We start from the raw sequence: 22,651 nt of genomic DNA on the forward strand, positions 1-22,651 counted from the left end.
TGTGTTAGATTTTAGCTCAGTCCACTTGGACTAGGATTTGACTTATGAGGAGGAGCCGGTAGCTATTCTAGCCCGGCAAGTTTGACAGTTGAGGTCTAAGAGTTATCCATCAGTTCAAATATAATAGAGAGGTCAGCTGGTTAAAGCATCTACCTAGGAGTTTGAATCGGACATGCAGAGTAGATATCCACACCTTTTCACCAGCCTAGGTACTTTTTCTAATTCCGTTCGAGGACAAACTTTTGTTTTAGAGGTAGAGAATGTGATGAACTGATAGGTCATCTTTAAATTTAACATTCAATTATGTGCTCCAATACCTCGAATAGCACCATTTAGTATTCCTCGACTTACGTACACAGTCCGTATATTTTTCTGGAAAGCTTTGATGTGAAAAATAGATAAATATGAGAAAATGGTGCTTTAAAACTTACTTAAGAGGACTTCGGTCAATATTTTAAGCAAATAGACCCGGATCAGTATTTTGACGGTCCCGGTGGATCCGTATCATAATTTGGGACTTGGTCGTATGTCCGGAATTTAATTTGGAGGTCCCTAGCTTGGGTTATCGCCATTTATTAAAAATTAGAAGTTTGAAAGCTTAAAGATTTCAAAGTTTGACCAAAAACTTACTTTTATTGATATCAGGCTCAGATTTTGATTCCGAAAGTTTGAATAGCTCTGTTATATCGTTTGGGACTTACATGCAAAAATTAGGTCATTCTGGAGGGTTTTGACGCGTTTCGGCACGAGTTTTAGAATTGAAATTTTCATAAATTCATTAAGTTCGAATCGAGGAGCGAATTATAGTTTTGACGTTGTTCGACGTGATTTGAGACCCCGAGTAGGTCTGTATTATGTTACGGGACTTGTTGGAATATTCAGACAAGGTCCCGAGGGGCTCGGGTGAGTTTCCGACAAGTTTCGGACCATTTTTGTTCAAGAACACAGGTCTGGTTCTGGTTCGTCGCACCTGCGCAATTTTGGCCACAGGTGCGTGGTCGTTTCTGCGGAGGCAGTGGCGCAGATTTGTACGTATATTTCCGTCTGTACGGGTTTAATTACGTGTGTGTCCTGTCGTAGTCTCGTCACTACTTTGTCGAGGTTAGGCTCGACACTTACGGAGTACATGGGGTCGGTTGTACTCATACTACACTTTACACTTCTTGTGCAGATTTTGGAGTTGGTCCTAGCAGTGTACCATAGACTTGCTCGGATTCGGCTACCCGGGGGAGACTTGAGGTATAACTGCACATTGTTCGCAGTTCTGAAGTCCCCTCCTACTTTATCTTTGATGTGCATTATCTTCCAAACAAATTGAATTTTATTCGGACCTTTATTTGCATTATTCTAGTAGCTCGTGCAATTGTGACACCAGATTCAGGGATGTATTTGGATGATTCGGTTATTATGGTCTTCCGCACTTTATTTCAGTAATTGACTTCCATTTAATTTGATTTGTTTAAAAATGATTAAGATTATTTTAACGTTGGCTTGCCTGGCAAGTGAAATGTTAGGCGTCATCACGGTCCCGAAGATGGAAATTTCGCGGGTTGTGACAAATATTTAGCTTGCTCCTTTTTTTTATTTCCTTTAAGATGATTTTTGGGTCAATTTGCATGCAGTTCGATCATTACATCAGCATCAATACATGTACTGAATAATTGTCTATCAAAGCTTAAGCAACTTGAGAAAACATCTTATATTTCCTCTTAAATAGGGGTGGCAAATAAGCAAATCGGGTAGGATATGGGTGAGTCGAAAATGGGTAATACAAAAATGGATAAAATATTGATCCATATTTAATACGAATAGAAAATGGGTTAACCGGCGGATAATTTAGATATCCATATTATCCGTGGCTTCTTGAATATGATCACTTTTGGGAGAACTGTATAGGGTGAAATATGATATGACATGTGGTCGTCTAAAGGGAGGACACGTGGAACTCAAGACGGGGATGGCCGAAGACCGAACGCAGCCATTTCACTTGTCACTGGAAAGGATAACGTTCATAAAGGTGTGTTAAATGCTCTGTGCCCGGTAGCATTTAATAGGGAATATTCTGCAGTATTAAGAGCGACGGTCCGTTATAGAGAACTTGCCATTTAAGTTCACTGTTACGTCTTCATCAATGACCCTCATAATTGACATTAAAGGAGGACACGATCCTAGGACCTCCTTCCCTAGACAAACCTATAAATAGTGAGCTCAGTTATCATTGTAAGGCATACGAATTTTCTGGAAAAACTTATACTACATTCTATACAAGGCTTAATACAATCTTACTTTCTTACTTTTTGATCTCATCATTGCTATGCCAGGAAACCCTGTTCCCGGAACTATCGTTTATGTTGTTTCATCTACAATTCAAGGCTAAGTATTATACATTTCTTTAATTATTATATTATTTCAGGATCAAATTAGTTCACTTGTCTAGAAACCGCATATAAATTCAAATAAACCATTTTTCGGGTAAATAGTTTGGCGCCCACCGTGGGGCCTAGACAGTCGTGCAATTAAATTGATCCTTGCCTTTTTTACTAACGCGATTTGATTATTTTGTCTTAGAAAAAATCATAAAAAATGATAGATAACACTGTTAACAACACGCACAACCCTGAAACTCGAGGGGATCAGCCTCATTTCGAGGATTCAATCAGTGACACCCACAATGAGGAGAATGACGCCACACCGGTGCATGACAGGTTCAGGATACAACTCCCGATAATGCTGATGAGAAGCATTTCGTGGATGTGGTGAAGGTCCTTCAATAGCAACAGGCAATCATTCTAGACCATCTCACGCGGCAAGATCAGGTTATGACGGAACTAAAGCAGGCACTATCCGGGGCTTCAAATAATGCAAACAGAAGAGATCCAATTCTTCTCGGTGTTCCCACAAACCAAATGACGCAGAGATTCGACAACAACACTCTTAGGGGCGAAGTTGGCTCTGACAGGGCCGGGGGGAGTAGATCTGGTATCAACAATGAGAACGACCCATTCAAAAATGAACTTTTACGGTTTATGAGGGAAGTAAATGCCCGTATGTACCAAATCCCGGGCGCCAATATTGAAAGGCCCGGACTCAAAGAAGTATACTCAATTGTCGTACAAGCTAAGCGTGGCACCAGAACTAATCCCGAAGCGGATCAAATGCCTGAAATGCCAAAGTATGACGGGACTTCAGACCCACAAAAGCATATTACCACCTACACAATGGCGGTAAAAGGAAATGATCTAGGTCCTCACGAAATTGAATCTGTGCTGCTAAAGAAATTTGGATAAACTCTCACGAGGGGAGCCCTAATGTGGTATTCATTGTTACCTGAGCATTCTATAGATTCCTTTGAGATGGGCACTGATTCTTTCATCAAGGCTCATGCTAGTGCCTGAAAAGTACAATTCTGGAAGGCCGACATATTCAGGATCGCATAGAGAGAATCCGAATTACTACAAGAGTTCGTTACCCGATTCCAGAAAAAGAGAATGTTGCTCCCGGCTGTCCCGGATGAATGGGCAACTGAAGCATTCACCAAAGGATTGAATCCGAGAAGCTCATACGCTTCCCGGAAGATGAAGGAGAGCTTGCTTGAGTTTTAAGTAACAACTTGGGCAGATGTCCACAACAGGTATGAGTCAAAGATAAGGATAAAAGATGACTAGGTCGGTTCCACATCATCGGCCAAAGGACGGAAGAAGAGCATAGAAAAATCAAAGGATGACTATGACACGGACAGACGGACTTCAAGGGTCCGGTTTTTGCCCTACGAGCGGACCGAAGGCCGTGGAAGGAACTTCCGGGCAGCAAACAAGTTCATATGATAGAGGGACCAATCGTGGCTGAAACAATAGATCACTCTAGGATAAGAACACGTTGGGGTTTCGGGATCCTTCTTACCCCAAGTTATCGGAATATAAGTTCAACGTAAGTATAGTGGAGTTGGTTTCAGCCATAAGAAACATTAAAGAGGCACGATTCCCGATACCTATGAGATTCGATTCCAGCCAGAGAGATCCCAACTTATGGTGCGAGTACCATGGGACGAACAGTCACCGGACAGGGTACTGTCGACATCTCCGTGAAGAAGTGACTACACAATTGAAGAATGGTCACCTCAGAGAATTCTTGAGTGACCGAGCTAAGAACAATTATAGTCATAACATAGACAACGCGGAACCTTCGAAAGCAGGAAAAGAACTCCCACGCCAAACGATCAATATGTGCTTCGGGGGGAATGAGATTAACGAGGTCACCTTTTCGATAGCGAAGAAAATGAAAGTATCAATAACGCATAGTAAAAGACTACGGGAAGACAATGTCACTTTCACAGAGGAGAACGCAGACGGATTGTTGTTACCACAAACGACACACTGGTAATTTCTTTAAATATGTTAGATTTTAAGATTAAACGTGTTCTAGTGGATCTAGGAAGTTTGGCTAATATCATACAATGGAGAGTATTGAAGCAAGCTAAACTCACCAGAAGTATTATTCCGGCAACAAAGCTCCTCGCTAGATTTAACCTTATAAGCATGACAACCCGGGGAGAGATTTTGTTGCTCACGAATGCTGAAAGAGTAATGAAAACAACTCTCTTCGAAGTAGTAGATGGTGACATGGGATAAAACATCATCATGGGAAGGCAATGGTTACACGAGATGAAAATTATACCCTTAACATATCACCAATTACTGAAGTTTCCAATGCCCGAAGGAATCAAGCAGATAAGAGGTAATTAACCGGCAGCAAGGGAAATTAATGCAATCTCAGTTTCCAGTAGCAAAGGGAAGGAACGCACGGCATAGAAATTACAGGAACCGGCACCTACTCCCGAGCTAGAAGGAGTTAGCATGGAAGCAGAGTCGTCAAAAAAAATCAGGTGCCAATATATTTCCAAGTTCCAAAAGAGACGGATGAAACGAAGTCCACGACGGAGGAACTGGAGCAAGTTGCATTGTTTGAGGAATTCCTAGAAAGAAAATTCCATTTGGGGACAGGACTGCACCCGGAGCTCAGGTCTGGTTTTATTGAATTATTTAAATTTAATATTGATTGTTTTGCAGGGTCGCACGAGGATATGAAAGGTATCCCGAAGGAAATAGCCATGCGCGAGCTGAGTTTGGATCCCAACTTACCTCCGGTAAGGAAGAAGAAACGCCCTATTGCCGAGGCCAGGAATAAATTCATCAAAGAAGAGGTAACCCGCTTGCTTAAAATCGGTTCGATCCGAGGGGTAAGATATCCGGACTGGCTAGCCAATGTAGTAGTAGTTCCTAAGAAGAATAATAAATTTTGCATGTATATTATAAAGACCTTAATAAGGCGTGCCCGAAAGACTCGTTCCCACTACTAAATATCGATCAAATGATTGATGCCACGACCGGACACGAGTTGATGAGTTTTCTTGATGCTTACTCCGGGTACAATCAAATCAAGATGAACCCAGAAGATCATGAAAAGTCTTTATTTATAATGAATTTCGGTATATATTGTTAGAATGTAATGCCCTTCGGGTTGAAAAACAATGGAGTCACTTATCAATGGCTCGTAAATAAGATGTTTGAAAAGCAAATAGGAAAGACTATGGAAGTATATATAGACGATATACTCGTTAAGTATTTGGATGTAGGTGACCATCTTAAGCATTTACAAGAAACATTCGACATCCTGAGGAAGCATAACGCGAAATTTAATCCCGAGAAGTGCACGTTCTGGGTTAGTTATGGTAAGTTTTTGGGATTTATGCTCTCACAAAGGGGAATTGAGGTAAACCCCGACAAAATCAAGTCCATAGAGGATATCCCGAATCAATTGTCGAATGTAAAGGAAGTCCAAAGGCTCACAGGAAGATTCACAGCTTTGAGCAGGTTCATTTCCCAATCGTCGAAAAAATGTCATCACTTCTTCATATTGCTCAAAAAGAAAAATAATTTTGAATGGACATCGGTTGCCATCAGGTTTTGAGGGATCTGAAGAAGTACTTATCGAGCCCTTTACTTCTCTCAAAACCAAAAGAAGGTGAAATATTTCTAGTCTACCTCGAGGTTTCAGAAGTTACGATAAGTGCGGTTTTAGTCCGGGAGGGCGAAGGTACGCAATTTCCCATTCATTACGTTAGCAAAATTTTAACGGGAGCAGAAACTCACTACCCACATTTGAAAAAATTGGCCTTAGCTCTCGTAGTCGTCGATCGAAAGCTGAGCCCCACTTCCAATGCCACCCAATAGATGTGGTGACCACTTTCCCTTTGCGGAACATCCTCCATAAACCCGAGCTCTCGGGCAGATTGGCCAAATGAGCTGTCAAAATAAGTGAGTTCGACATAGAATATAAACCTAGGACTGCAATTAAGTCGCAAGTCGTGGCTGACTTCGTGGCCAATTTCAGTCCAGGACTACTGCCTCTGGCAACCAAGGAGGCAGTAATGGTGTCAGAATCGACATCGGGGGTTTGGACCTTATTTACGAACGGAGCTTCCAACGTAAAGGGGTCTGGACTCAGAATAATCTTAATCATGCCTTTGGGGGAAACCTTAAGGCAAGCCATCAGAACGATCCATTTAACTAATAATGAAGCAGAGTATGAAGCTTTGATTGTAGGGCTTGAATTGGCCTGGGGACTTGATTCCGAGGTTATCAAAATTAAATGTGATTTGCAGCTGGTGGTAAATCAGGTCTATGGGATCTTTGATACCAAAGAAGAACATATGCAACAATACGTGGTGAAGCTCTAGGCTCTTTTTGCGCGCTTCCGGGAGTGGTCAATTACTCATATATCGAGGGAGGATAACGCAGAAGCGGATACATTAGCAAATTTAGGATCATCGACAGAAATAAAGGGATCAGAATTCGGGATGGTAGTACAACTGATGATCTCAGTCCTGGATACGGATGGTTACTATGAGGTAAATTTGACTAGTCTGGTCTGGGACTAGAGAAATAAAATAATCAACTATCTCGAGCACGGGAAGTTGCCCGAAGACCCCAAAGCATCACGGGCATCACGCACCAAAGTTGTACCTTATAGTTTCAAGAGAGGCCAATTGTATAGAAAATCCTTCCAAGGCCCGCTGGCCCGATGCTTAGGAGCGTCAGAAGCTAATTATGTCATGAGAAAACCCAAGAAGAGATATACGTCAATCACTCGGGGCGCAGATTCTTTGGTGCCGAAGTTGGTATGGGCAAGATATTACTTGCCTCACATGGAACAAGATGCCAAAAACTTCGTACGAAAATGTGATAAGTGTCATCGCTACGCACCACTAGTACACCAACCGGCAGAACCTTTACATTCGGTTTTGTCCCCATGGTCGTTCATAAAATGGAGGATGGACATTGTCGGACCGCTGCCACCGGCTCCCAGAAAGGTAAGGTCTCTTTTAATTTTGACTGACTATTTTTCTAAATGGGTGGAAGCAGGTCCTTATCAGAAGATTGGAAAACGCGAAGTGGTCGATTTCCTGTGGGAAATTATAATCTACAGGTTCGGAATACCAAAATAGATAGCATGCGATAATGGACAACAGTTTAACGGTGCAAAAATTATAAAATTCCTCAAAGATTTGAAGATAAAAAGGATCACATATTCTCTTTATCATCCAAGTGCAAACGGTCAAGCAGAGTCAACAAACAAAGTAATTATTCAAAACCTCAAGAGAAGGTTGGAAGCAGCAAAAGGCAAATGGCACGAAGAATTGGCCAGAGTTCTATGGGCCTACCGAATAACGGCCAAATCGAGTCCAGGAGAAACTCCTTTTTCCCTTGAGTACGGTGCTGAAGCCCTAATCCCGTTGAAGTGGGTGAATCCACTTTGAGATATTTTTGGGAAGATGAAGAATCGAACAACGAAGCAATGTTAATCAACTTAGAAATGCTCGAGGAACGCAGGGACTTGGCCCATGTAAGAATGGTAGCTCAAAAGCAGAGAAAGGAGCGATATTATAATCGAAGAGCCAACTTTCGTTATTTCAAAGTAGGAGACTTGGTTCTGAGGAAAGAACCCCAAAATACCAGGGAGCTCAACGCGAAGAAGCTAGGTCCAACGTGGGAAGGTCCCTATCGAATTTCATCTATCACTGGGAAAGGTTCATATGAGTTGGAGAACTAGAATGGAGACAAGTTGCCTAGCAACTGGAACGTGGCACACCTCAAAAGATATTATTGTTGATGGACATTATTCAAGCGGAAAGTATGTGCTGCACTCTTTTTCCCTTCATTCAGTTTTTGTCCCAATTGGGTTTTTCTGGCAAGCTTTTTAATGAGGCAGCAACAGAAAGCATACTACGAAGACAGCAGCAATAAGACCTTTGATAACAAGGCAAATAAGAAAGCTTACACTCGAGGATGGTTAGATAATCTTTGGTTTGATAGCAAATTCCCACTGGGAAGTTAGGTTTGCTACCGAACAAAGGTTACACAACCGTTCACGAGCATAAACCACTAGAGGGTTGTTAGATATTCATTCGCCCGATAGCATAAATTCTTGAGGGGAAGTTAAGTTATGTTATCAAGTTGAGGATTATCTAGCAATTCATTAGTGGAATCTTCTAAGATGCAAGACTTCCAGTGTTCCAATTCGCACTTTTCGCATTCGAACACTGGGGGGAATGATATGAGGATACTGTAACAATGACTGCAACGTCAATCGGGGAACGAAAATCCGGAAACAAAATGTATCATCGGGACAAAGGACTGCGCCGCCAGCCCCGTAGAAACAAATTGTACAAGATAGCTACAAGTAATGGCAATTTCTTTTCAGCATAGCAAATGCTTATTTATTTTTTGAAAATAGAAGGAATAAAATGAAATCCTTTTGTTTTTATCTTATTTCTTGTCTGAACGATGAATAAACTTTGTCATTTAAAAGTTAAACAAGTACTTTAAATGTTAGTGCCGTAATGAATAGGAGACGTCCTCTTCAAGAGCACCGTAAACATAAGAGGGCCCTCTCTTATAAAAACTCTCACGTTAAAGGGTTGGTTCCGGAAGAATCTATGCCCAGAATCAAAAATGCCTTAGGGGATACACCCGAGGCCATATATGAAAAAGAAACAAAAAGTAAACTTGCACAAATACTTATAGAAACCCTCACGTAAAAGGGATAATGCTAAGAACCAAAGTGCTTCAAGGAAAACACATTCGAGACTGCACATAGTAAAGTGCGAATAGGAAAACGTGCGCTGAACTCTTGAGAAAATGCAAAGATTAAAGACTTGCATGTATATTCAAACGAAAGTAAGACTCAAACAATACTTGAGAAAAAATATGTCTTTATTTACAAGAACGTGCAAAAACGGCAAAAGTTCAAAATGGGAAAAAGAAAATAAAAGCTAAACTGCAGCGCCTCCGGAACCAAGAGGAAGAGAAGTGTCTGCATTCCCGAGATAAGTATCTGGGTCAACCAATGGCTAGATGTTTTCCCCAGTTTGGTCTTCAGCATCGTCACCTTCCGATCCCTCTTCAGTTTTCAAAAACTCTGAACCGGAACCAGAAGAACCAGGAGCATCAGACTACGTCGGGAGTCCATTTTTAGCAGCTAACTCAAACTCTCGGGCCTTAGCAATTTCGGCATCAAAGTCCATGATACCAGCTTTGGCCTTCTTTAAGGTTTTTCCCTCATGTTGTATATTGCATAAGTTTTTTCAATAACGAGGGAAGTCGCATGGCACTTAAGTTCTTCTTTGAGTTGGGTAGCCTCAGCAGAAAGGCTTTCCCGGGCGGACCTAGCAGATTTGAGGCTGACGTCAAGGTCGCGGACAGTTGAACTAAAGAGCCTATTATGCTCAATAGTTTTCTTGTACTTCTCTTCTAGCTGGGCGTGTTTCTCCCCCACAGCAGCAAGCTCTTCGATTTTGGAGTTCAAAGTTGTTTCTAAGTTAGTTCCTTTTTCGACAGTAGCAGCCTCGCACTCGGTTGCAGCAAGAACGGCGTCTTGGACTTCAGCCCATTTGGTCTTAGCTTCATCAAATCTAACCCTCAGCAGTCCAATTTTTTTGCTAAGGGTGACCATCTCTTGCTCGCTTTGCTGCAAATGAGCCTCCAAAACAACGGCCTCAGTAGCTTTGGTTTCCAGTTCCGAGAGGCGAAGAACAGTTTAGTCTAGTTATACCAAAAGCTGATTCCGTTCAGAAGTAAGTTCTTCCTTTTTTCACAAATCAACCTTTGAAGGTCCTCAGAAGCAAGAAAGTTGACCTACAAAACAAGAAGAAGTAAAACTTAGAATACATTCATACAAAAGTAGAAGAAGTAATAAAGGAAGAAAAGAACGTACCGCTGCTGCGTTATGCATGGAATGGTTCAACAAGCACTCTCCCGAGAATGCCTGAATCTTTTCCCAATTTTTTTTTGAAGCCAAAGGCTTCAGATAATTAGCTAGCTCCACCGGCCGGGATAGCAAGTTGCATCTGGTAGAGACCGAAAGAGTAACGTTCCTCCTCCTTTGTGGATCTTTAGAAAGGGCAGCATAATTTTGCCCTAAATTCCCATGAACAGGGGGACTGTGGAAGAGGAACACCTTCTTCATGGTCAGATGCGGTCGATGAAGGTGATGTAGCAACTGTTGGTAGAAGAGTGGATGAAGATGGAAGTGATATAGCAGTTGCTGGTGTTGGTGAAGGTGGAGAAGAAGTTGATGGAGTTGAAGAGTGAGAAGCAGCTGCATCAAATGCAGTGCTGGCTATTGGATGCTCGCCAACCAAAGACGATAAGGACCCAGTACTCAGCCCCGCAACATTGGTTACAGTAATTGGAGCCCGAAAATGGGAGCTGGCATTTTCTACCAAATCAGATTCTCCCCAAAGTGTCGATACATCATTTTCAGTTGGTGTAACTATCTCAACAGGTCGAGCATCCTGTTGAGATGATGAAGATCGTTGCCTTCTATGTAGAGAAGCTCCCTCATCACTAGCTTCTTCATCATTATCAATCATCACGGTGTCTATGACCGGCCCGGAAGGAGGACCAGTCGTCATCGCCACCGGAGATGATTCGGGGGCATCGGTCTTTGCTCTCTTATTCTTTTCCCCGACCGCAGAGAAACGTCTTCTCTTTGGTTGCTTATCCTCCGGCCAGGGACACCGTAAAGAAGTGTACGCGCCCGAAACATGCCCGGAGATACCTATTCGAGTAAGTGCTTCCTGAAGCAACCTCGCTGTATCAGCAGGATCATCCATAACGTCCTCCTCAGGGACAACAACATAGCCCGCAGGTAGACCTAATTTCGTGAACAAGTCAGAACGGTTCAACCAAGTTCTCCATATACAAAAGTAAATGGAAGCAAGGTAAACTAGAATTACCGTGATTTTTTTCCTTCCACCCGTATTTAAGGGCCAGTTCTTTTCACAAATGAGTTTCGGGTGTCGTGACTTCCAAGACCTTCTGAACCCACCGGTCCAATCCTTACACCACCGGTGGGATCCATCGAGTTGCTGAAACATGCGAAGGGTGAAGAGTTGATACGGCCATAAAAGAATATATAGTAAAAAGAAATACTAAACAAAGAGCTTACGAGTGCGGTTCAAAGCGGCCGGAAAGGATGAAGTCGTTGTCAGAATGATGTCGTTGGTGGCGACTGCAAGGAATGATTCCATCCACCTACGGTCGTTGTCACTATCCATGCTAGACAGCAAAGCATGGTGGCCACGCTTGCAGAGATTTATCATTCCCCCGCGGAAGATTTTGGGAGAATAGAGATTCATCATATGAGCTAAGGTTAGCTCCTCTCTAGTTTCCTGGCACAAACGTCGAAGGAAGGCGATTGTCCTCCATACTGAAAGACTTACCTGTGCCAAAAACACCTGGTAGTGAAGACAAAACTCCGCAATCATGGAATCAAACTCTCCGCTCAAATAAAACGCACCCAAAGTAAATGGATACGTGAAAAAGTATGTAAAATCTTCCTTGGGAAGGGTCATTCGCTCCGATAGATTAGGAGCAATGATATCCATATCATGGAAGCGACAGTCCTCCTTCACAACAAGAATACTGGAAGGATGGATGGAAGAAGGGTACCTACTAACGGCCCATGTACGAGGGTTAGCAATAGGAAATTTCTCTTCAAAGTCCTTTGTGCTACTAAGTCTTCTTGGGATGATGGATCCCACCATTGGAGAAACAAAGCCCTCGGTTTTGTTTTTGTTCTTTGTAGAACCAGCACGCTTGGAGGAAGAAGCCATTGAAAAATAAGAAGGAAAAGGTTTTGTGTTTGAACAGAATTAGATAAAGGATGGAAAACAAAGATGCAAATCAGAAGCTCGAGAAATTATGAAATGCAAAGGAAAAGAATATTGCGTATAAGTAAAATTTTGGCGGCTAAATTCATGGCCATGATTACCTCGATAATCGGCAAAAGCTATGCTGAATCATGGGATAACGCGTGTTCGGGACATTAAATGCGGAGAGACGTGCGTCTAATCAACTGTCAGAAACCTTTAGAGGGAGTTATAGTAACTCCCGCCAAAAATGTATTTCTACCAACTTCCCGGTAATACAAAGTTATGTCACCGAAAAGTAGGGGGACTATATGTATAGGGTAAAATATGATATGACATGTGGTCGTCGAAAGGGAGGACACGTGGAACTCAAGAGGGGGATGGCCGAAGACCGAACACAATCATTCCGCTTGTCACCGGAAAAGATAACGTTCATAAAGGTGTGTTAAATGCTCTGCGCCCGATAGCATTTAATACGAAATATTCTGCAGCATTAAGAGCGACGGTCTATTACAGAGAATTTGGCATTTATGTTCACCGTTACGTCTTCGTCAATGACCCTCATAATTGACATTAAAGGAGGACACGATCCTAGGACCTCATTTCCTAGACATAACTATAAATAGTGAGCTCAGCTATCATTGTAAGGCATACGAATTTTCTGGCAAAACTTATACTACATTCTATACAAGGCTTAATACAATCTTACTTTCTTGCTTTTTGATCTCATCATTGCTGTGCCCGGAAACCCTGTTCCCGAAACTATCGTTTATGTTGTTTCATCTACATTTGAAGGCTAAGGATTGTACATTTCTTCAATTATTACATTATTTCAGGATCAAATTAGTTCACCTGTCTAGAAACCACGTATAAATTCAACTGTACCATTTTACGGGTAAACAAGAACTCATATTCTCCCTAACTTGAAGAACCCCCAATTTGAGTTTTTGCAATGTAAAAGTTAAACACATTGGTTATCCATTGGTTATCCATTTTTTTATGTAAATAATATGAATCTTATCCATATTTGATCAATTTTTTAAAAGTTTATTATTCAAGCAATTTTTTAATGAATAATATGGATGGATAACCTTTTTTTTTATCTATTTGGCCGCCACTAGTCTTAAATTTAAACTTATATGTTTCATGATTTTCATAAATTACTATTCCCTCCGGTCCATAATAAGTGACTTTTTGGCCTTTTTATTTTGATCCAAAATAAGTGTCATTTTATATAATCAAGAAGGAATTAATTTTATTTTTCCAAAATTTGCCCTTATTTGCATATCTCAATGTGTCAAGGTAACCCTTAATTAAGGGTAATTTAGTGAATACATTTTTTTTTTCTCTAGGAGTTCGTATTTTCTTAAGGGGTGTGTCAAAGGCTAAAATGTCACTTATTATGGACCGGAGGGAATAGCATAGATGATATGCATCTACTCTGTATTTTCTCCAGCTTATAGCACATAAGTTGTTTAGCAATAGAGGGGAAGTAAATCCGACCTTGCGGTTCTAGATTAATCGGGGAAATTAAAGAAAAGGAGAGAAGATAATTAACTGTCTTTTTTTTTTTTTTGACTGCTATTGTCATATGAGATATGGGGCAAGAGAATGTCTTTTCTAAGTGAAGTGCAAAGGTCAAAAGTTTGTGGAAATCTTAACTGACAAACTGACACTCATTGAAATATATAAATGAATGAATACCATGAGTTTTATAAGTTCAGATTGAACAGTATATCATTATGTTGTCAACAATCAGAAAGGACTCACAGATAAAACTCTGGAAGTTTTTGCCTACAGATAGAAGCATAAAATTCTATCACACCCTCAGCTTTCAACTCTCTGTCTCCTTCATTAAATTTGGTAGATATTCTTCAAAGTTCAGATCTCTTCCTACCATTTTAATAACAATTTAAGGGTTCATTTGGTACAATGGATAAGTAAAAATAATTATGGGATAAAAATTATTGCTTTATTCCTTGTTTAGTTACTATTCCTGAAATAAGTTATTCCTAAATTAAAAATAGTACCGGAATAACTTACACCTGTCAGAGGATGAAATAGTAATCACATGATAAGTTATCTCAGGATAAAGCAGTAAATTGACAATCCATGATTAATACAACTACCAAAAAGTCAAGAAGAAATAATAACGGGATAACTAATTTTAGCATAACTAATTTCAATGTAACCAATTTCAGCATAACCAATCCCAACATAACTTGTCTTCAAACCAAACGACTCCTAAGTGTTGTATACCAATAGTATACAAATATTTTCTTTCACTCTCGGTGCATTTTAATTTGTAACGCCTATAAACAAATTTACTTTTTATTACTTATTAAGTAAGTTGATTTTACACTATTAATGCTTATAACTTAAACGCTTTTAATAAATGTATTACCAATGGACCATTCTCACTGAATCATAGAGACCTAGGAAGTATAAGTTTTGAAAGAAGAAAAGCCAAAGTGTCAAATCGGTTTATGAAGACTACAAATTACTACGGCTAGTAAGGTTCTGAAAAGTAAATTGAAGCACCACAAAACATAAAGGATAAGAACCGAACATATAATATGTTATACAATTGAAAACAACTAAATTCTTTACTTTTTCGTTGTTCCTTTCTCCATCTTTTTATGTAAGATGTTGGAGATGTGAACTAAAGCTATCACAAGAGATGTAATAAAAGTATTTCTTTTAGCGGCTCTATGGTTGTGTCGTGTTTATATAATTTGAATACGATAATGAAATCTTTGAGTTAAGAGTTAAGACAATGAATATAAGAGTAATAATTGAATTATATTGACGGCCCGAAAGGCCTAATTACTACTAAATATTATAGATAGTTAAGGTTTATCGAGAGAGATTTTGTAAACCGATTCGACCTATACACTGTATCATTGATGAAGTTAGCAGGCTTGACAGAGAAAGAAGATAATGAAAATAAAAGAAATTGTTACACCCACACCAGTCCATTACTCTCGGGGTCGTTTGGTTTGAATACGGCTTATGCTGGGATTAGTTATCATGGTATTATTTTTTATCCACTGTTTGATATGTTGTATTAAAAATGGTAATTGCATAATTTCTAAAAAGAAGATATAAGTTTACCCGACACTAATTACCCCACCCCCTACAAGGTATAAGTTATCCAGGTACTAATTTTAATCTCGGAATAACTTATACCAGGTTTGCTAACCAAACAAAGTATTAAGGTGATATTAAAATTTAATATCAGCACTACATCTAGTTATACCTCATACCAAACGACCCCTTAGTATAGTGTCCCAAGTTTTAATGTGAGTCATAGGGTTAGACTCGATATGTTTCTTCAGTCAATCGAACATTTTGCCATGTTTCTTTTCTCACTTCGCTCATTGCTGCTACAGTTCGAGCTGGAGTTGTCGGAGTTACTTATTTGAGTTTGATACTCACTTTAATTAACCCACTATTTGTCTCTCAACTAAAAAGTAGTCTAATTCAAATTCCTCTCTCGAGTCAATAGAATTACATTAAGATTAGGTGTTGTAATATCCAAGTCAAACCTTCTTCAGCCGACGAATGACTACTTTTCGAATGTGTAGTTCTAATCCAGCTACTTCTTCATTTCTTTACTTAGTTAGATTATCCTTAAAGAGATCAATTTATTCAGATAATAAATTGATCCTTTTAAGAATAATCTAACCAAGAAAAGAAATGAAAAAAATACCTAGACTAGAAGCATGTTTCTTTGAAAAAACTCCTCCCATTACAACTTCAAAAAGATAGTTTTGGCAAGGAGAAATAACCGAAAAGTTTGCAAAGAAACTTTATGAAGACAAACCAACTGGAAATGTTTTCTGCAAGATTTGAAAATATATATATATATCTAAAACCTTTTGTTATAAAATTTTCGGTGTTTATGTTTGAGCAGCCATATCGGTTATAAAACCTTTTGTTATTAGATTTTCATTTTATATTTGTATGGTTGATCATTTTTTTCCCATTGAGATGCAAAGAAAAATTTCAATTGAATAAAGAAATACACGAGTAGGGTAAATGGGTCATCATGAGCTAATTGGCAGGACTTGGGCCTGGAAAACATAAATGGTCATGACCTTAGCAACAATAGCCTGGTCCATTAACAAACCTACCCAATTTCAGAAATGTGAAAATTATGAAAAAAGAGATCACTACGTAGAGGCTGCAGGATTCTGTAGATAGTAAACTAAAATTAATAGAATAGGAGCAAAAAATTAGCAGAACACAATTTGTAGGAAAAGTTGACTCTATTACATAATAAGCTACTTCTGTAGCTTATCTTAATCAACGAATAAGTGAAACAAGGAAACAGAAAAATTAATCTTTTCCCATTAACTAAATAAATATGAAATTCAGAAAATGTTAAAATTATGGTAATAGTATAATGCAGCGGCATGATAGAGTTTATTGTTATCTTTGCCTCACGTTCCCTCGGCTGTAATTAGTTTCGCAATCACAGGAGTTCTATCAACTTATTATTTGGGATACATCAGGGAGGTGTTGTCCACAGATAAAAGCCTTTTCCCTAAACACAGCACAAGTCTCATTTGCTAACACATCTAACCTTGAAAGGAAACGTCGTTTACTCGAACTCTCTCTTCAACAGATAGCTGAGTTGATCAAGACTCGTGATAGAAACTCGAAGAGCTCCTGCACCAAGAACAAAATCTGTACTTAAAGATCTTCTCTCCTATTCTTTGGGTCCACGATAATCATTAATCCACACTGTATACGGGGACAAAAACATGTATACGGGGACAAAAACATGTTCAACAGAAAACACATTGAGCAAACAAGTTATTGATCTTCCTACAATCGGGATATATTTAGCCTTGAGGCTCAGCCTCGACTAAAAGATACGTACATGGACACGGAGTAACACCATTTCTCCAGAGCAGACCTCCAAAAATATCAGGTGGTAAGCAAAGACCAATTTCACAAACTTTGGCCTGTCGGTATTTGCATCAAGCTCCTGATTACCTTATATGCTTTAACACCATCTATTTGTAAACCAATCAAATCTCATTATATAAGGGAACTCAGCTGACTAATTATATGAACTCCAACAACATTTTAGCACAAGACAATTTTTTTATTGGATTAGCGCTCACATACATAATATATCTTTTTTAATCAGCAATACAGTTTAATCAAGTAGTATCACATGTATCACATAAAAAAAAAACTATGCATGTGCAATCATAATTCATTTGCAACATTGTCCAATTTTGCTTTATACTATAATTATGCAGTATATGCAGCTACTTCCCCCCTAAATTACTGTATGGGAGTATGGCATTCTTAACATTAGATATATTCCAACTGACCTCAGAAAAGAAGGGGAATGAATGGTCAATGAAAGAGAGATGAACTATCTTATTACTAACCCCTCAAAGATTAGTTCTCCACATCAAGGACCGCACTAAACAGTTCAGGTTCCCTTCAGTAAAGGTAGTAGGTTATGTCATATCTATGCTTTCATTCCTCCTTTTCTTCCCTTTGTTTTGGGCGCATTCGAGGACCACATAACCAATAACAATCTCTCAGAGGTCTCATCAAAAAGATGCACATGACCCAGAAGAAAGAGAGAGCCTTGACCTAGGTTTGTATTAGGAGAATGAAGTTTAAACATTTTTGGGGAAGAATTAGGGCCAGAACATCTCACAGTAATTAAATATAGCTATCAAGATAATGAGAAAGGATTTACCTGAATCAAGAAGCAGCACCAGCAGCTTCTTTGATATTTTTAGTGTCAAAAATCTCGATCCAATAGCCATCAGGATCTTTAATAAAAGCAATACCTTTCATTTTTCCTGCAAAAGAACTTCCTTGTTTAGGAGATCAACTAAAGTATTTGCTAAGACCAGCTGATGATATGATTTAAAAACGAAAAGGGATCAAAGCATTCAAGACTACTATCTATCAGAAAATAGACAGAATGAAATCCAATATAACACAATAGCAGACGAGGTACGGGTTAACAAATTTCGAATGTGTTAGACACAATAACCTTTGAACTCAAGCATCTCGCTGCCAAAAGATCACAACAGAATCCGAGATTTAATGTTTTCTTGGTTAAGGTTTCATTTATAGGGATTGTTGTTAACTGGAATTTTCAGTGATATTGTTTTCTAGTATTTTTCATTAAATTGAGTATATGATAATCGATTAAAAATTGATCAGTTACTTTTTGCAATATAAGTGATTTTTCCTATACAGTAACCAAATACTAGTATTTGATATTAAACTGATTTAATAGAAGGTTTCAGGTTAAATCAGCTAAACACTACAAACATGCCATAGAAGCGGTTATCAAGGAAAAATAGGCAATTAGTGTGTAGCTGCTCTGTTTGAGCGATCGGATGGTTTTCTTATCTCATTAGAGTTTCTTTGTAGAATTTAAAGTCTTGGTGTAATATGAATGTAGTAAATGATCTAGATATAGTACTGGAATTCTTGAATTCCTTATCAAGTCCAGTGAAACTCTTGTACTCATATAGACCTTCTTGTTTTGTAATTATAAGAATAAAATTACTTACTAAGAAGAATAAATATACAATATTCAGCATAGATGTGATTATAAAAGCTTTTAACAGAAGACATTGTCTTCAGACATTCCCGCAATTTATTTTCCTAGTTCTTATTTCTCACAGTTTTCATTCCATCCTTTATTGAAAATGGCTGCAACATGAGAACCCATCTTTTTAGTATCCTTTGAATACAAGTTATAACCTAGTTCTCAGCTCACTTTTTTCCTCAATACCAGCATATGCTTCAAATCTTAATGTGTGCTTCATAAATATTTACAAAAGAATCTCAGAGACTAAGAGCAGCAACGTGCACGCACAGACATAAAAGAGAAGATAAGACAAAGAGAATGTATTTATGAAGGAGAAATGTTAAATTTTACTTCTCAAAACTAGCAGTTTTGCTGTACCAATGAGATTAAGTCATCAAAACTCAAATAATCAAAGGTCAGCAAGCATTTCTATATAGTGTTGCATTGACAAGTTCAGTTCACTTGTTAAGCTTGCATTTTTATACAAAAATCATCTCAAAGAGGCCTATAAGTATAAACTAATGTTAAATTACCATCAAGAGGCTTCTTTACGAATTCCACACCCAGTTGTTCAAATCTCTCGCAAGCCTTGTAGACGTCATCAACAGTGACACCTATGTGTCCTGAAAGAGGAGGAAACAAGTCAATCAGCATCAAAATAAGAATTTTAATATCTATGGGGACATGCTCTAGTTCCTCACAGAATTGCCGGTGTAGATGCAAAGAAGTGAGCAGCGAAGTTAATGAAAATAGGCAGCCAAAAACTTTCAAGTGCGCAACAATTGAACTTCGCGTTTCTGTAACATGTTTGTCAAAAAATTGGGTTGTAAACTTGTAATGTACAATATGACTTCCATTCATAACCATTTTGGTGGAAGATAATCAGTTAGTAGAGGAACCAATGTCCATCTTCAGTTAGTGACCCTTTCATCTATTCTGACAAAGGCTGTACTTTTTCCATCCCAATATACAACGCATATTCTTCATCTACCACAAACCATCTCAATTGACTTGACCAACTTCTTTACGGTGCAAACTCTTTAATTCAAAGAAGTCGGTTTTTGAACAAAATTACCCTATATGTGAGCCTAGCTGTCATGATCAATAAATTACGTAAAGTAGAAGGTTTGTGTCCAAAGTATCAGCTAAGATATTTAATCAAAGTCAAAGGGAGAAACAAACAATTGCCAAGCTGCATTAGAGTAATGCAATGATTATTAAAAATAAAATACTTGATAAATAACATGCATTTCTTACACTTTACACCAAGACATGACGAGGTTAAGGTTTCACTGAGAAAGCATTGGGGTAAAATAAAGAGATGGAAAATGAAGATAAACAAAGAAGCTCTCTAAAGTCTAGGAAAAAGAAAGTTAAAATGCATAAATTACATACCAAAGCCACGTGGTTCTGAATTCCCATTGTGGTAACCTGTAAAATTAGGGTCACTCTCAGTACCCCAGTTGCTGCAAATAAGAATTTAGAAACAATGAGTTACGGATAGCAAGAAAAGAGAAAATATCATAGAGGCACCACATACAGCAAAAAGTTCTTACTGTGTAAGCTCTAATGTAGCTTTCTGACCAAAGGTCCAAGCCGTACGTTCAGCTGGATCAGTGGGTGCTGATGATGTATCCTATACCACCCATAAGCAAACGTAAATGGAAGAAGTATAGAAATTTGAGAGAGGAGGTATATCCAAAAGGAAAGAAGATACATAGCATTCTAAACACAAAGATTTCAGAAACTTACCTCATATCCCATGAAATATAAGCTGAACTTCATCTCAGGGAAATCCAATCTCTTGAGCAAGCTGTAATGGACAAGGTATCAATCATACCAAAATCTCGAATCTACATTTAGCTTAACCTTAAACTTTGGCTCCAACTAAGACAAAATACATCTATATTTCACCGATTCAAGAATTTGATCAAAATTGTAGTCATAAAGTTCAGAATTATATTTGATCAAACATAACACTCTTTGGGAATCCGAATGAGCTTTCAGGACTTATCAAACACTATACAGATCAAAATCCTATAGAAATATGACAACGAATTCCATTAAATTGTAACATACCAATATAAGCATTATCAAAACACAATATCAAGGAGAATATCCTAGTAAAGAAGATTAGCTTAAGCCTAAACTTTCAGGGCAATCCAATGTCTTGAGCAAGCAGCAATCGACAAGGTATAAATCATACTAAAGTACAACTCCACATTTAGCTTAAGCCTAAACTTTGGCTCCAACTAAGACAAAGTACATCTTTATTTCTCGGATTCAAGAATTTGATCAAACTCATCGTCATAAAGTTAAGATTTTTATTCATTAAACAGGATAATATTAGGGAATGAAAACAGGAGCCTTTAGAACTTATCAAATACTATACAGATCAAGAACCAACAGTAACATGATACTTAGTTCCACTAATTGTAATTTACCAATACAATCATTAACATAACACAATATTAGCTTAGTCACATTAGTGTTTCAGAGATACTGACATTTTTAGCAATATAACAGTAAAGTAAATTTAAAAAAACAAACATTTGGGAATTGATAGAAGACTTACGACATGCCCAGCACTTTGGAGTAGAATTCAAGACTGATTTTGGGGTCCTTAATTCTAAACATCTAAATTTAAAAACAAAAAAGGAAAGGGGAATTAACAAAATTGATAAAAATACATGTAACCAGTATCTGCAGTTCCATTTATATGATACAAATAAATTTTAAAAAAGGAAACAAATTTGGGGCTTACAGTTTGTTGCAAAAAGTAGCCTTTAGTTGCATCATCAGGAGTGGAATGAAGGCCTGGATTGTTGGAGGGAGAATCTTTGGAATCTGAAGCCATTGATGATGATATAAACCTAGCAAAATTAGGAACCTGCAAAAAGAAAACGTTCCCCAGAAAAGGGTACGAGAAAAATAAGAAATTTGAGAAAAAAGTGAAGCAAGAAATTATTTATTTTTGTAATAAGGTGAATCAAGAAATATTATGGGTCAGGGACCTTAGGTTTGATAGTGAAGAATACTTTAGGGGTTTGAGATAAAAATGGAGATAAAGAAGGTTTTTTAAGTGTTGAACGAAGTAGAGAGACGTAAGTGAGGGCTCTAGGGAGTGAAGTGGCCATTGGGGGGCTGAGGTACAGTGAAAAGGCTCTCACTGCCTTTGGATAATTAGCAGGCTTTAATTTTTGATCAAATTTTTTTTCGCCCCGAAACTATTTACGTTCGCTAGTCGAAAAAAAGTATAAAATATATATAATTTTTGTATATAACATATAAAATATATATATATATATACATCAGTTATTATTTTAAGAGCAACTTTATAGTTTCATTTATCATATTGTCCTTTTTTCTATACATATTTTGCCATATTTAAAAATTCTTATCAAGATAAATATTCAATGATACAATCTTTGATCATCCTAGAACAGAATAAAATGGCGTACTATGATGGAGTACTTTTTATTTGTCTTTGATCTTATAGCCTGTTTGGCCGAGCTTTTTCAATCCTAGAAAATTTTTTTTTTTTTTAAAGTTGAAGTGTATGGCCAAATTTTTGGAAGAAAAAAGTAGCTTCTCTTCAAAAGCACTTATTTAAAAAGTACTTTTGAAAAAAATACACTTAGAAGCAATTTTTAAAAGTTTGGTCAAACACTAACTGTTGCTATAAGTACTTTTCAAATTAATTAGCTAACACAAACTGTTTCTCACTACTTTTGAGAAAAAAACAATTATCAAAATAAGTTGAGCTTAGCCAAACAGGCTATTAGTTTGGTGATTATCCACTTCCCTCTGCATTTTTTATTTATTATGTGGCAACTCTTTTTATTGGAGGAAAAATC

The 22,651-nt window shown here is 38.1% G+C and overlaps 1 protein-coding gene across 2 annotated transcripts; it reads right to left on the minus strand.

Moving 5' to 3' along the window:
- Positions 1 to 16,540: 16,540 nt before the first annotated feature.
- Positions 16,541 to 21,963, minus strand: LOC104096102 (lactoylglutathione lyase). Of its 2 annotated transcripts, none has more exons than XM_009602408.4 (9): positions 21,809 to 21,963; positions 21,559 to 21,684; positions 21,370 to 21,431; positions 20,547 to 20,607; positions 20,351 to 20,430; positions 20,190 to 20,260; positions 19,328 to 19,417; positions 17,943 to 18,048; positions 16,541 to 16,885 (listed from the first exon to the last, which is right to left on the minus strand). In XM_009602408.4, the coding sequence occupies exons 1-8, from the start codon at positions 21,929 to 21,931 to the stop codon at positions 17,948 to 17,950; spliced, it is 714 nt and encodes a 237-aa protein (XP_009600703.1). In that variant the 5' UTR covers positions 21,932 to 21,963; the 3' UTR covers positions 16,541 to 16,885; positions 17,943 to 17,947. The 2 variants fall into 2 exon arrangements, with proteins under 2 accessions (XP_009600703.1, XP_009600704.1); XM_009602409.4 differs by having other exon boundaries at positions 16,541 to 16,903.
- Between the last annotated feature and the right edge of the window lie 688 nt (positions 21,964 to 22,651).

Source organism: Nicotiana tomentosiformis, chromosome 11 (assembly GCF_000390325.3).
Source record: "Nicotiana tomentosiformis chromosome 11, ASM39032v3, whole genome shotgun sequence".
Classification (NCBI taxonomy): domain Eukaryota; kingdom Viridiplantae; phylum Streptophyta; class Magnoliopsida; order Solanales; family Solanaceae; genus Nicotiana; species Nicotiana tomentosiformis.

What these genes read in the sequence shown, in the direction of transcription:
- LOC104096102 (XM_009602408.4), bottom strand. Translation starts at nt 21,931, where the DNA reads ATGGCCACTTCACTCCCTAGAGCCCTCACTTACGTCTCTCTACTTCGT. An exon ending in TCCAAAGTGCTGGGCATGTC is followed by an intron (nt 20,608 to 21,369) that starts GTAAGTCTTCTA and finishes TGTCCATTACAG; the next exon opens with CTTGCTCAAGAGATTGGATT. An exon ending in CGTAAAGAAGCCTCTTGATG is followed by an intron (nt 18,049 to 19,327) that starts GTAATTTAACAT and finishes GTTCTTTTGCAG; the next exon opens with GAAAAATGAAAGGTATTGCT.